General features: G+C 40.3%; 1 protein-coding gene across 2 annotated transcripts in view; it reads left to right on the top strand.

Moving 5' to 3' along the window:
• astn1 (astrotactin 1) overlaps positions 1–15672 on the top strand; it is a 195131-nt gene that overhangs the window by 95268 nt on the left and 84191 nt on the right. For both annotated transcript variants that reach the window (XM_028976985.1, XM_028976984.1), the window contains 2 exons: positions 2053–2247; positions 12317–12444. In XM_028976985.1, coding sequence (XP_028832818.1) covers positions 2053–2247; positions 12317–12444 — 323 coding nt within the window. The remainder of the gene's footprint in view (positions 1–2052; positions 2248–12316; positions 12445–15672) is intronic.

Raw genomic sequence — 15672 nt, 5'->3', positions numbered from 1 at the left:
CTGCTGATGACGGCTTCCTTTAGAAAAAAAAAAGCATCAGCCTCTATTTAAACCCTGACACCCCCTCATGCTCTTGCTCTCTTTCGTTCCTCTCCTCTCTCTGCTACGCTGTTTGATATTCTTTACAGAGCATGCTAGACAGCTGGATGTCAAATTTTCATAAATATGAAAGAATCCCATGCAGTCTGTGACTATTCTTGTTTTTTTTTTTTGTTTTTTTTTAATGGCAGACCACTGTTTCGTTCTCATTGCCTCAAAAAAGAAAAATACCCCCATGCTGCCAAGGTACAAAATTGATCTTCTGTTCCAAAATCATTAGCTGCTATTTATTCTTCTTATTTTTTCACAATAGAAACAAAGCATATGGAGATGATTTAATACTTACTCTTGCCTAAAAATTCACATTTCTTTATGGGGAGAAGCTCAGAAGTTTATTCCATGTGTGCTGCTATAATAGATTCATTACATCAGGTGCAGTAACTTCCTTATGTCACGTGACTTCGGTTGCTTGGCAGCATGAACGCGGAACCGGGTGACGCGTTTTCTATTTAGTCAGCGTTCTGATTGCTGACTGGTGCTCACCTCAACTCTCCTCATCTCCATCTCCAGTAAGCCTGATTCTTTCTCCTGCTTTCCTCAACCCCGATTCCCTGTTTGTTCTGTTTGTTATGCGAGCGTCAACCTCCGTGGGGGTTACAGTGTACGCGAAAGACTCGCCCACCACCACGTGTCACCTTGCGATTTGGTTCCACGTCTCTTTCATCACGTTCGCTCTTTCATCACGTCACGCCACAGCCCTGTGACACCTTATTGACCAGATGTGTGATTCATTCATCTTTCTATCTTTCTGGGGGAAATGTTATAGGGGGTAGCTGTGCAGCATAGAGGTGATAATGTATTTCTTTCTATTCCATTATTTCCTATCCATGGAAGACAGGCTAATTGGATTTTTTTGGTAAAAAAGACATTTTTTCGCAATCTTCCAGTGTACTTAAATCTTAACTTATAATTAATTATAATTGCATTATATATAATAAATATAATAATATATGCTGATAGTTTGGGGAACATAGCCCAGGACCTCCTCTGGGCTGCAACTCTGGGCAGCAGGCACTCTGAATCCCTACTGGATTCTATTAGTGAGCATGTAGGTTGACCGTTATGAACCTGACATGGATTTGATAAAAATCAGGCTGTGATACCAGACAGACTTTGAATGCTCACCCCATGAGTTTATACAGTGGGCTTATACAGTGTCTTTTGACCATCCAAATGTGGCCTGGGAAGTTATGTTGAAAGTGAGTAAGAGAAGCCATGAAATGTGTGGACAACACTATTAAGATAGGAAAAAGGGGATACAATAAAGTGCTGATGAGTGAGGTTGTGTCCACTAGTGCCAGAAGGTGACCAGAGCTGGGACATGGCCACCTAGTCTTACTGAATCAGAGTTTAGGCTGAAAATGGCAAATGAAATGAAAGAAAAAATAATGCTTTGGCTGAGTTTGGAATGGGAATTCACTGAGCAGGAAATGCTGCTGACTTAGACAAAGAGAGAATCCACAGCTCAGCATGAAGGCAGATATACTACCTTCAGTTTTGATTTGCAACCAGTACCTTAAGCTCTTGGGAACTTTCAGCAGATAGGAAAGAAAGTGAAACAGTTCCATGTCTTCAGAAGTTTTAGCAATGTTTTAACATTTTAACTCCCACAAACAACACAAACTGTGGCATGCAGGAGTGAAACAAAAAAAGTATGATTTATATCAATTTGTATTATTTATATCAACCTACAGATTTACCTACAATCTGTAAAAAAAGTGGCAGATTAGCCAAACAGACAAGTAAACCATGCATTTTCCAGGTAGATGGAGCTGCATGTGCAAACAAAGTGCCAGAGAGTCAAGGTAGTGTGGTCCACCGAATGTATATCACCCCCTTTGAAGGCAATTTTCCTGGCTATATGGAATTGACTGTGCACAGGACTTTCTCCTTATTAACTGATGTCCAGACTGTAATCCTGGTCTTTGATCTTCAGGATGTTTTGTGTTTCAGGTGCATTGAAGACTACAGGAGGGGGCCAGATGGCCGCTCCTGCCAGCCGCTTTCTGAGGCCTGCACTGAGGGAATAGACTGTGCCGAGACGGCCGACGTCCCAGCCAACCAGACAGTGTTTGGAGATCTCTTCTACGGTTACAACAACCACACCAAAGAGATTACCTCAGGCCAGATCCTCAAGGCCACTTTCAGGTAAACTATGAAATGTATATGGATTACACAGACAAAAATATATATATATTTTTTTTTATATATATAAAGCACTGAGAATGTATATATATGTCCTTTGCTGTATTGGGGACATTGAAAGAAACACCCATATGAAATGTATAAACCATGTTTGGATGCACCCTACCAAGGATATTTGACTAAGAGGACAAATCCTTTGAAGATATATTTTTTTTAATTACTGCAGCTCGCTTGCTGGGGTGTCCTCGAAAGTGGGGAACCTGGAAGGTCATGAAAGAAATGATGTCCTCTCTCTTTCTAGCCCTGGGCAATTTCTCCTCTCACAACTAGCCATGTTACCGAGTGGGGGTGGGGGTTAATATTATCAAGCAGCCAAATCTCAAATGCTCTGATCCTAAGTGTGAGGCCTGAAGAGACTGCAGGTTTAGACTTGCTTTTGAAAGGCATGTCTGTCACCTGTGCAACTCTTCTTGTGTAAGAAGAGCACCTTTTGGGAGTTCCTTGCATAATGCCAAGTCTAATTACATGATATGGCAAGGAGTGAATAAAATGACCTGGAGCAGGCTGGGCTTAATAGGACCTAATTGGGCCGGATGGTACAGTGAATGCAGAAAGAACAAAGGGAGGTTCTGCTAGTGCACTGTTCCACAACCTTTGGTTCATTAAGCCTCGGCAAAGCACCATAGCTGCATTAAAGCTTGCAGAACTGACAACTCAAGGCCATTTCTGCTGTTGTGATTTCAGAAATGGCCTTGAGTTGTCAGTTGTGCAATCTTTATACACACGCACACATGCACACACAGTGGGCTAACAAATTAGTCGCCGATTGTGCAAGTTCTCAGACTTAAAAAGATGAGGTCCGTAATTTTTTATCATAGGTACCCTTCAACTGTGAGAGACGGTTTGTAAAAATAAATCAAGAAATCACATAGTAGGATTTTTAAAGTATTTGTTTGTATATGGTAAAGAAAATAAGTATTTAGCATAAGTCACTGTTGTAGGTGCCGGTGTGGACATGGAAGAAGCAATTGCTTGACTTGTACACTTGCAGGAGGATTTGTTAAAAACATGGAAACAAAGCATGCAAGGGAACACTGGACAGGGACACATAACACACGCAATAACGCAATGAAGACATGATGCAAACAAGGCTGATTAATGCAGATAACAGCAGGTGTGAACGCTCAGGAATTTGGGGAACACAGTTAACTATAATCTCCGGTCTGGATGCACCCCACACTCAGTACATGACAAAGCAAGAATTCTGGCCCTCACAAACCTGTTACTTTTTTTAGAAGCTCTTCTATCCTTCACTCATTAACTGTATTAATTGCGCCTGTTTGAACTTTTTATCTGTATAAAAGACACTGGTTCACAGCTTCAAACAGTCAGATTCCAACCTCCACCATGACCAAGGCCACAGAGCTGTTTAAGGACACAAGGGACAAAATGATATTGCTGCTCAATACAATCTACGTTCGGAAAGCAGCTTGGTGAGAAGAGATCAACTGTTGGAACAGTCAGATCACTGACAAATGATCTTGAGAATGGTGAGAAAACAGCCCAGAACTATACGGGGAGAACTGGTCAATGACCTAAAGAGAGCTGGGAATACAGTCCCAGCAGGTCTCCCTGCTTAAGCCAGCACATGTCCAGGCCCGTCTAATGTTTGCCACCGACCTTCTAGATGAGGATGTCATGGGAAGTGTACCTATGATGAAAATTACAGACCTCCCTCATCCCTTGAAGTGGGACAACTGCCCAGTACCTTTTTGCCCCACTGTACACCAACACCTGCCCAGTTCATCTGGTTAGAAGCCTCGTATCCTGTGTATAAAGCAGATTTTAGGACATTCAAAATGAAACAAAGGCTAAGAGAGGAAGTGATTCCCAGAATATCCAGGGAGAGATGAAGGCATTTTATTATTCTCTTTCATTGCGCTGCTAGTGTGCACTTGGAGTTCTGCTGGCGCCTCTTCAAAAGCTACACCCCATGGCTTTTTGGAGTGTCGCACAGCATCTGCTTGACTTCTTTTTTTCATGAACAAAAGTTCTGAAGGACAAGGAAGTCACAGTTTAATCTAGTCTGCTAACTAACACTGTCTGAAACATATCGAGTTGACTACCGGGGCCCACGCTTCCATGAGGCAGCTGAAAAATTCACCAGCCTCTCCTGCAACAGCTGGATGGACACAGTTCTCACTGCTTCAGATATTGTAACATGTAATTATGCCAGCAGCCATGGCATTGAACCGATGGACAATGTAAGCCACATGTGCTCTTAATTTGTGGATTCCAGAGGTTGAGGAACAGCATAGAGTCAACCGCCCAGGGCTTCACATGCTTGCAACACTTTGTCTACTAATGCCTGGACAAAGTGGTAGCTCGGTGTCATGCAGGAGAGCCATTCAGAAGGATAGCATTCATTTTAAAAAGTCACCTCCAGTCATCTTGGTTTATCATCTGGAGCTTTCATTTTACATTTTTTTTAACAATTTTTCTTTCTTTTTCTTGCTGTTAATATTTAAGTGCTCTAATGCCTGATGACTTCTTTTCCTTCTCCAATAATAGCTGAAGCTCTTGAGAATCAAGCGCATATACACTTGTGCCCTCCAGCACTTGAATGAAGAACTATTGCACAAGCAAGCTTAGACAAGCTCTTGGTAACAAGAGCAATTGTCTTTTTGTGCATGGATTTTTTTTCAACTAAATAGCACCTATTTGGCATCACAGTTTGTGACTTTTTTTGAACATTTTATTCACATTGGTTCACATTTTATTCACATTGGTGGTTACATGGCCCATGTAACCACCCATTTGCGAACAACCATCATGGAGACAAACTCAGACGCAATTGAAATCATTTCAAAACTGTCTGTGCTATTTAAAGTTATGTTTTACTCAAGGGTTCTTTCCATCTTGAAACGCAATCATGTCACTAAAAAAAAAAGAAAGTTAAGTGGACAGCGCAGCCGAGGACATCATCCTCGGGACAGATGGCACAGCGCTTTGAAAAGAACCAGATGTCAGGAAGTGTTGTCAAGAGATTTGCAGCTACTGAAATTGTACAGATTTTTTACTTTTTAGGATATCAAATAAATTACGAGTTGCAAACAGGCACTGGATACGTTCTCTAAATATTTTCAGTAATTTCAATGCTAAAATTCCTTTCTCTTGCATACACTGTTTCCTGAAACTTCTAACATCCGAGTCTACCAAACATGTGGAACTGCCATATTGTTTGATCAGAAATCTGTCTGTCTCACTTTCATAATATCGTGACACCTTTGGAAACATGTTAGTAAATATTCTGACGGTTGATTGAATAATATTTTGCATATTGTTTGCATATTGGTTGGTTTTTCATCCATTTTTGAGCCATTTTGGCAAAATCTGTGCCGTCTGTACAAGTGCTAGACCCTGCCAAACTCTGATTTGGATTAAATATGATTGTGTGAACAGTATTTTCAAATAGTTTACGACCGAGGCTAGAACTGGGTCTCTCTACAGCTTTCATCTAGATCTGTATTGAGCTGGTGCAGTAGGGCTTTCACCCTGTGTCTTGCAGGGAAGTGAAACTTTATTTAAAGTAGTTTTTTTACTTTCTAAATCAGGATCTCTCGCACGATATTCCTGTGTTTTGCTTCACTGGCTTCTGCTCCTGTCTTAGCAAGATCGCCTGTCTGTGCTGATGAAAAGCAGCCCAACAGCATGATGATGACACTGCCATACTTCACTACAGGGATGTTTTTCCACAGGCACGGGCCATGTTAGATTTGCAACACATACAGGGCTTAGAATTTCCATGTGATTCGACCACAGAACCCTTTCCTTTTTAGGTCAGAAGTGGTAATGAAAATTCTTTCAGACAAGTTTCACACAAGTCTAATATTATTATTATTTCTTTAGACATAGACAAATTCCCACTAATTCCGTATGTTCCCTATGTGTGGAGCATGAAAAGAATTAACATTACAACCCTAAATATTCATTGTGTTTGTCTCAGACAACAGTTTTAATAGTTTGCCTTGACATTAATCAAATCTAAAATTTCTAATTCTAATGGCTGTAATTACTTAGGATGGATAAACAACACAAAAACGTTATTTAAGTCACTATAAGTCTATTCAATCTGATACTAAACATTCGTATCAGTGCAAGTAACAGTGTGTATTCTCAGTAAATATATCAACACACTGTAACTAAAAGTCTACTATGAAAAAGTGTTTATGGTGTTTACACATCAAATAACTGCTAAGAAGAAAAAAAACCTACACACACACACACACACACACACACACACACACACACACACACACACACACACACACACTACAAATAGATGTACACAATCCACACTTATCAAGCAGTGCTTTTGCCAATAATTATTAAATGGAGCACATCCATAGGCTCAAGGCTGAAAATTGTTGATGCAGCCACTGGGTTCAATTTAGTACAGCAGAAGTATGAACATGTGTATACCTCACTGTACTTCAATACTTTTTCCTTGTAAAGAGGAGATTAACATGCCCTGTGGTTGGGTTTCCATCTAAAAGCTGCCATCGCCCGCACTCCAGCATCTTGATTCATCTCTGTTTAGTTTCTCAGAGGTCTATACTCCCCCCAACAGGCTATGTTGAACTCTGTTTACATTCTTAGCTTTTTTTACATATTTACATCCATAACACAGTAGCATATATTTATCAATTATGGTAAGAAATGGCAACATAAGTACAAATGATAGATGTACCCCAGGATGCAAACAGTAGGAAGTAGGAAGATGATATATACCTGGGAACAGCAGACAATGTGGTCAAAAAGGGCACACCCCTTTTCATTCACAACACCCGAACACACACTAATCACCTGTCTTTATAGCCATGTGGCTCTCATAAGGGCAGTCCAAACTTTCTCTGAATTGCTGTGGTAACACAAAATTTGGCAAGTAAGAACATTTTACGTTGTTGTAAGTGTCAATAAAGACCGTGTCTGATATCTGTGCTTGGGAATTTCACTTCCGCTCCTCCTCAAGGCATCACATTTATTCCATTGTCACGATTGCACAAGATGGTTGGGAAACAAAAGTGCACTTTAACATGTTGAAATCTTAGGGTGTTATCACTAAGAGTATCCACTCGTACCTCCACCTGTTCCATGGTAGTTCTTGTCTCTTTGAGTGCTGCCAGACAGACGTATTCAGTAGCATTCTGGAACTGAATGTGTAGTGAAAAAACAACATTGGCCACAAAGCGTCCCTGCACTAATTATGCTTCCTTCCGTCTGGCCTCAAGTCCTTCCTTGGCTGGCTCGCACTTTTGCACAGCAGGCTTTCAGCAGTTTTTAATGAATATTTTAGTGCCCTTTGTTCTCATTAAGTATGGTTGGAATTGTGATTAAGCACATTACTCCCTGCCCCCTGTTTGGGCGTCTCCCCCCCCCGCTAACTCACAGGACAACCGTCATCTGAGTGTTTAATTAAAATATCATACTGGAGCTATAGTTAGCTTGATGAAATGGCAGACTGGGGGCCTGCATTCATATTATCAGTATAATATCCCTGCACTTTTGGGCCCATGCATAACCAGTAATTACATATGGGATTGTTAAAAAAAAAGGATAAGGTGATAATGGCAGCAGATATTGGCTCTGCAATTTTACCTCACTGGTTATTAAGAGCACTTGAGCTCTTCAGAGTTAAACAAAGTAATCAAACAAACAGTAAGAGGGTAGCTACAGCGTCGGCGCTCAATTGGCAATAACAAAATAAGCATATCCATCAGCAGCGACCGGCAGAGAACGGGCGCATTTTGCAGATGGGTGGATTTAGAACAAATGCTGCCACATGGCACTCATAGACTGTGGTAAAGAGGTTCATTTCCAGTCCTGTCCAAATGTTTATCATATGCAGTAATCATGTTCCATTATATGTTGCCTCCAGAATTCTATTTACTGCTTCAAAATTGCTGTCTAAGTGGTGTCACAAACAGACAGAAAGATAGATAGAAATGTATCGATAAATCAGAAATGTACACGAGAATCTCTTTCAGGAAATGGCTGAATCACAGTCCCATACACAAACTTGCAGATCCACGAGAATCACAACACAAACTACAAAATGTAATTGCAATACTAAATCTCACCCTAACATTAGTGTGTGTGTGTGTGTGTGTGTGTGTGTGTGTCTGTACACAGGGGTCTCCGAAGGCAAATTCTTTTTCAGCTGTCAAAACGGGTCCTTTGACCGTGCTTTCTGAAAATTGTGCTCAGGTTAAAAAACAGAATCTACTGACTGAACTATGACTGTTGATGTCCTGCTCTCTACCTGCTCCGGGCTTTTGCACCGGAGTGGGCAATAACAATTTTACAAGAGCCATATTTCAGAAAAGCTCGTTCACAGTTAATGATATGTAAATAAGTGTCTGATTTTCAGAGGTTGTGAAGGTGAAGCATGTAAAATGCTTGAAGGGAAATACATCATTTCATAAATGTTGGAGATCAAGCCAACAAAATGTTCTTGTGTGATTCAGTGATCGGATGTCCTTATCAGGCTGTGAAAAGATTCCTGTCCGTTCATTTGCAGCAGCCTGCAACAGTTCACCTGCATAATTATGATTTTTGTGGGCTCGTGGGTTCATTTGCTAATGAATTTATCATCTCAAAGGGACACAATGCTGCTTTCCAAACACACGTTGGATTGCAGGCCCATTAATATTTCAGCACCATTGCGTTTGCATCTGGCCTCCCTCAGCACTTGTAGAGAGCTTTGAGTTTTGTACCCTACTCTCCTTTGACAGTGCACTATGGGGAAAATTGTGTGTAGGGCGTAATTACTACTTTTTTCACATAAAACAGAAATAATTAAATGTTCTAAGCTCATAAGGAGTAAAAAAAAAATAGGACTCTCACCTCCAGCTCACCTCCTTCGTATAATAACGGTATAATAAAGTCTTATTCAACAGTTACAAAGTCAGTCACTGGAAGCAGACTTATAAATGTAAATTTAATGACTGTAAAAAAATAATTGGATAAGCACTCAGATATGTGGTACAACAAATTTTGAAGGCATTCGTCATTTCCATTCTTGTGCCAACAAACTAAATTGTGGGTCTGTTGCCTGCAGCAGAAATTTGAACAACCTCCTGTGGTTGTTATTGGTGGCCTTTCATAGTTTTAGTTTTAGTCCAGTCTTTGCGTCAAGCTGTCATTTTAGTCTTTATTAGCCTTAGTCATGTCCATACTCATTTTAATCTAGTCATGTTTAATTGGACTAAAAGTCCTATCATTTTAGTCATAATTTAGTCAGAATCATCCATGACTCAATGTAGTTTTGGGCAACAAAAAATGATGCATTTTAGTCTAGTTTTAGTCAATAAAAATTGTATCTTAGTCTTACTCTTTTTTTTTTTTTTTTTTACTAATGCAAATCTATTTAACACAGTCAATATAGTACAAGTACAAAGTATCACAGACAAAAACATTTTCTTTTAGTAAAAACATATTATTATATCATTGTTACCTTATAGATTCAAGAAAACGCTACATCCATTCCAGACATTGACAGTGCTCTGATTCATTCCATGTTTTTCAACCACAAATTCTGTTCTCTTTTCCACTTCATCATAAAGATGAGTCCTTTTCTCCCAGCCAACTGCTAAACCATCACAAGTATATAAAGAAATCTAATTCTGTGATTACAAATTGCGGAAGTGACCATCATCATCATCATCATCATCCGGTCGAAAAGGTTCATTGAAGAAAAAACAACACTTCAACCAGCAGCCAATCCGATTCATTCATGCAGATGGTCCTGGCCAGTCAGTCACATTCTTGTACCAGCAGATCAGTCGAGTTAATGCAAAAACATAAAAACAAAAAAACAAACAAACAAAAAACAAGTAGCTAATAATAATTCAGTATTTAAGTTGTAAGTAACAGAAAGTGTCAGCATGTCATCACCTCTTGTGCAATGTATAGACAGTAACAACCCTTGTCACTAAACCAATATCCATGACAAAGCAATGTAAAAGTTAATAATTAGAGCTGAAAAGCTGATTGTGTTGCAAGCAGAAAAACAACTATTTGGTTGTCGTTGCTAGAGACATAAGCTTTTACACAAGGCTCATGCATACAAACATACCTACTTGTACAGTATTTTATTTTGTTTAGAATGCCTACACAATATTGCCCTTAATACCACAAACATTGTGGTTTTATGTTTTGGAGTAGGGAGTTTTGTCCGAGCAGAGCCTTGATTTTTATGTGGTTTGTGGGAGCACCATGGAACCAACGGCTCAGTAATTCTGTACACACTTATTTACCCTGCTTGAACCTGATGCAAACACTCTGTTTAGTCTATGAATAATTCTGTTTAGTGAAATAAACAGCAAAGAGCGTCTCATTTTAACCATCGCCAAGCAGTAATGGGAAATGACAGCTGTTGTGCTGAATGGCGGATTCCTCATTCAGGGATTAACGTGACCTGTGTTCTGCCTCCCTGAAGCTTTTTTTCTTCTCTCTTTCTTTTTTTTCCAGGACCAATTATTCACACTGTGCTCAGTGCATGTGGAGCTACATTTATTCCTACAGCCAGGCCTCTCTGTAAATGAGATATGACATCTAACCATCGAGAGGGGTTTAAATTGTATAACGTGGCATGATACGAGATCCAGATCGTTCTCTGCATCATTCCTAGAGCGGCCTCTCTGTAATGTTCTCTTATCCATTATTAAAGCGTACCATTCTGGAGCACATCTTGGCACTATTTCAATCTAAAAGAGCATTCCCATACATTTACCTGCAGGAATATGTGCTTCTTCGTAACTCCATTACGAAGTTGTACTGCATCATCTGGAGGATTTTGTTGCTGCCGTCAGAAGTTAGATGCCCTTAAGGTAGTAGTGGCATGGTGACTAAAGACATGGACTTGTAACCAAAAGGTTTCGAGTCCAATTCCCGAACCGCCAAGGTGCCCCTTGAGCAAGAAACCATCCTAACACACTGCTCCCTGGTCCCCTTGGTCATGGTCCATGGTCCCCTTTTCATCGCCCACTTAGGGCGATTGGTTAAATGCAGAGGATGTTGCGTGCACCGTGTGCTGTGCCATGTATCACTATGACAAAGACACTTTCAATTTTCCTTTAGTGTCTCTGACCCAAAACAAGAATTCTGCCCTTGCTTATGACATATTAGGAAATATACATATGTATGTGGTCTTATCATAATTAAAAGGAATGACTAGAAAGAGACAGCTAGTTCGGGCGGAAGCAAATAGCCAATTACTGCTGACATTTAAACCATCATTTAATGCTTGTGATACGGCCTTCACCGTGCAGAGCCTATGAAGGCAGTATGATTATATATGAATAAATGAATAAACAAATACAAAGGCTGCAAATTTGATATCAATACTAGTTATGGCAATGACATGCAGGATCATTAATTTGCCAGAACTCATTTTATCTAGGTATCATCAAACCTTTAGCAGTTAAACCGGAAATTAATCCGTTTGTCCTTTGATGTTTGCGGTTTGTCTAAAAAGAACCCCCTAATACAGGAATACTGTGGTCACTCACCCTCAACAAGACATTCCTATTACCTCAGGCAACCTTTTTACTAGCACGACTATGTGTAGTGTAGAAACTCAACATATAGTCAACATTTGCAAATCATTAAACACCAAATATTGCTAACAACTGTTTACTCAGCCCAAGAGGTGCTAGATTTTTAAATGCTGCTCCAATTGATTAACAGCTCTGGTGGCGGTGGGCTTGTGGGCATATACGGCATTTGTGACTCTTAACTAAACACATTACATTTGAATGTTACAGGAACAAAACTGAACTATTCAAATTTTAAACTAGTACTACAAAAAATATATATAATAAAACTAAGACCCTTTTTTTTAAACCACAGGGAGCTGCAGTGTAAGGATTAAAGACTGGATTCTGACCCCTGTCCTAGACAGTTTCTCTAGGGGAACTGCACATGTCATCCATAGAAGCTGCTCTATTAAAATAATCTATAAAAATGGCAATGTTCTAAATTTTCTAACATCTCTTCTTGTGACATCCAGGCAGAAGAACTTTGCCAGGGGGATCGACCAGCAGCTGCCTGATGGCATGGTGGTGGCATCTGTGCCCAATGAAGCCCAGTGTCAAGAGGAGCTGTCTGAGCCTGTGCCTGACCCTGAATACCTGACTGGTAAGCCCTAGCAATTGGTGCATATTTACTTTTCTCGATTTAAATATACATGGTGTATCGATCAGCTTGACCTAATTTCTGTAAAATTGTTACCAAATTTACGATTTCTCATTTGATTTGTGAAAGGGACTATAGTGTATTCATTTTTGATAGAGTACAGGCCAAAAGTTTGGACACACCTTCTCATTCAATATGTTATGTACTTAACAAAAAAAGGTAAATAACTGAAAACATTTTATTTTCTAGTTTCTTCCAAATAGCCACCCTTTGCTCTGATTACTGCTTTCTCTCAATGAGCTTCAAGAGGTCACCTAAAATGGTTTTCCAACAGTCTTGAAGGAGTTCCCAGAGGTGTTTAGAACTTGTTGGCCCCTTTGCCTTCAGTCTGCGGTCCAGCTCACCTCAAACCATCTCGATCGGCTTCAGGTCCGGTGACTGTGGAGGCCAGGTCTCCACTTTTTGTTAAGTACATGACTCCACATGTGTTCATTCATAGTTTTGATGCCTTCAGTGAGAATCTACCAATGTAAATGGTCATGAAAATTAAGAAAACACATTGAATGAGAAGGTGTGTCCAAACTTTTGGCCTGTACTGTATGTTATTTCTTCCAGCCTTTTAAAAACAAAGGTCACACACAGTTGATTTTTGATGACTGGCACATATTAATGCAAGGGGTTTTATTTTTTGCTTGGTGCATCACTAAGCATAACAATTTTTGAGGTCTGCAGTAGGGGTTGTTGTCCAGGACTATTTCAGAGAGAGATACCGTCCTGCCTACCAATTGTCTTCCAAAAGCTTGGCCTTTTAAACCTTATCCCTGAGATAAACCGGCTTACAGAGTCCCATTCCTTTTAGAAATGAAATACTAGGTTATCTGACCTGGAATATACAGTAAAGAGCAGCCTGAAATCCATTTCTTTAAAACAGTTTTCCCCCATTTTCATCACCATAAAACCTCTGTTCTCAAAACAAAGTATTTAGCCTGAACACTGTGAAGAAAGACCTTTGATGTGTGCAGTTGCCCCAAAGCAGCTCTCTTGTCTTGCAGTCCTCATCCACACTGTTGCTGCCAGATCAACCAAGTAAATATTGAATTAAAGGAAAACAGAGTGGCTATATTTTACGAAATTGTTTTTTTTTTTTCTTTCCTGGACCTAACAAGGGCTTTTAGCAATGGCTGCTGCCTTCCGGATTCATTTGGTATCAAATCGGACACCGTCCTTCACCATAAGCACGTGCTAGATGCTAGGGCAGTACAAAGGAGGGTCAGCATTAATGTTCTTGTTAATTAGGAGCAGAGTGAGAAAAAAACAGAGGAAATAACTCAGCCTTCAAAATTACTGGCATTTCATCATTCCGCACCTGAGGGAGGATTTAAAAAATGGCCCAAGATTCAGCAAGCTGCAAAATATTTAGTTGATTTCTTGAAGGCTGGATGGTGTAATCATGAGCATTTCAGTGGTCACAGGTCTCGAGCTCAGAGCATTTGCACCAGTATATTCTCTGAAACAAATCAATAAAATACATTTACATGACTTGTAAACATGACTTGTTAACAACCCTGCTTATTATGGTAATGATCAGCCCAGAAACCCAAGGGCAGCATATATGTTAACTCGGCAGAAGTTCTTGGTCAAAAATTCTCAGTGCAGAAAGGGGAAGCCAGAATGTACAGGCAGGAGATCAAAAAACAAGAACCGATATGTCATTGGAAGTTTTTCTAAGAATGTTCCAGGCCTCACAACATTTGATGGTTGTACAGTGAAGCCTTAGTTTTCTTAAAGTTGGGTCATATGTGACATATCATTTTATCAAGATGGGACAGTCGCAGGGGTTGTGACACGTTTTCAATGGAAAAACGTTTTATTTAATTTTATTACGACATAAAGTTGCCTAACACAGACCAGACCAACTGAAGCAACCACATAAGCAATGTTGCCTCAACAGGTTTGTACAGTAGTGCTTATGCATGATGGGTCCATCACTTCATGCACTTCTCTTCTTACTCTGATGTATGGACTCATCAGATCATATGACCCTTTCCATTGATCCAGGGTCTGTGTACAAATCTCTATCAAATTGAAAACATTTCCATGATTAGCCATTAACGTAAGAACAAGTGTATTTCTCATAGAAAAACAACTGTTTAGTCCCAATCTGCTGGGCTCTGGTCAAGCGCTGTGATTTTATCTGTCCTTTTTATACTAATGTTCAACAAGTGTGATTCATAAATGTCACTTTTTTTACATCTGTTGCATGTTTTCCACAACCGTGGGATGTGTCTTCTGAAATGGCTGTTGAGAAGATTTTCACTGCATCAGTTCAGATTAAATGATATGTTGCCATCTGAAACATAGAAATCAGTCACTGTAGTAAAATTGTTATGCAAACTAATCTTACACCACAAATTGCCATGTTTGTACATGTATTAACAGCTACGTTTGAGGTGGTGGAATTTGTGCTTCAGCATCGATGAAGGACAAACTGCAGTATGTGGCCTAGGTGTGTTATTAAGGCCAGAAGAATCCAAAAATGGAACGAAAAAGTCACCTAGGGTGTTTTTACTCTTATTTTTGTGTCCATTTTCTGTGACTTAAATGCCCTTGTTTTGAAAGTGTTACTGCATCACGCAGGCAGAGCCGCGGCGTCCAGCTCCCATCCTGCCGAGCAAATTGAATGACTTCAGATTCCAGTGTTCAGATTGGCCACAGATTTCACAGGTCATGGATGTGCGCCGCGGTAATGCGCCAAACACGCCGGCCGGGGGCCGTGACAGTGGGAATGCAGGTGGTCCCATTCCCTCCGATCCACAGTTATTGTTTGAGTAATTGCCAATCACTACAGACACTCGATGGGGCAGCAGGTGAGGCGGCGGCGAGTTTATTGCAGATTTCAGTCAGTTCCATCTAAACCAATCAGCTGCTGTCAGTCAACCCCTGGAGCCCGCTTCCACAGAGGCCCGGCCCTGTGTTTGTTCAGCAAATCCATGCCAAGCAGGGACTGTGCACCTGATGTTCCTCGTGCTCCTGCAGCATAACCATTACAAATGGCCCGGTAAACACATCTCATTAGTCTTGTGTTTAACATGTCATGTTACTCATATTAGGGAAGTGCATGGAGGACAGCTGCCTCTATGAAATCAGAATAAACGAGTTCCAAATAATCCAGCGAATTGGTAAGCATACAGAAAATAATCCTGAGTAACTGAGTGGATGAAGCCTTCGGTG

This window comes from Denticeps clupeoides, chromosome 4, assembly GCF_900700375.1.
Source record: "Denticeps clupeoides chromosome 4, fDenClu1.1, whole genome shotgun sequence".
Classification (NCBI taxonomy): Eukaryota; Metazoa; Chordata; class Actinopteri; order Clupeiformes; family Denticipitidae; genus Denticeps; species Denticeps clupeoides.
Note: the sequence above shows the minus strand (reverse complement) of the source record. Positions and strands in the feature narration are given on the sequence as shown.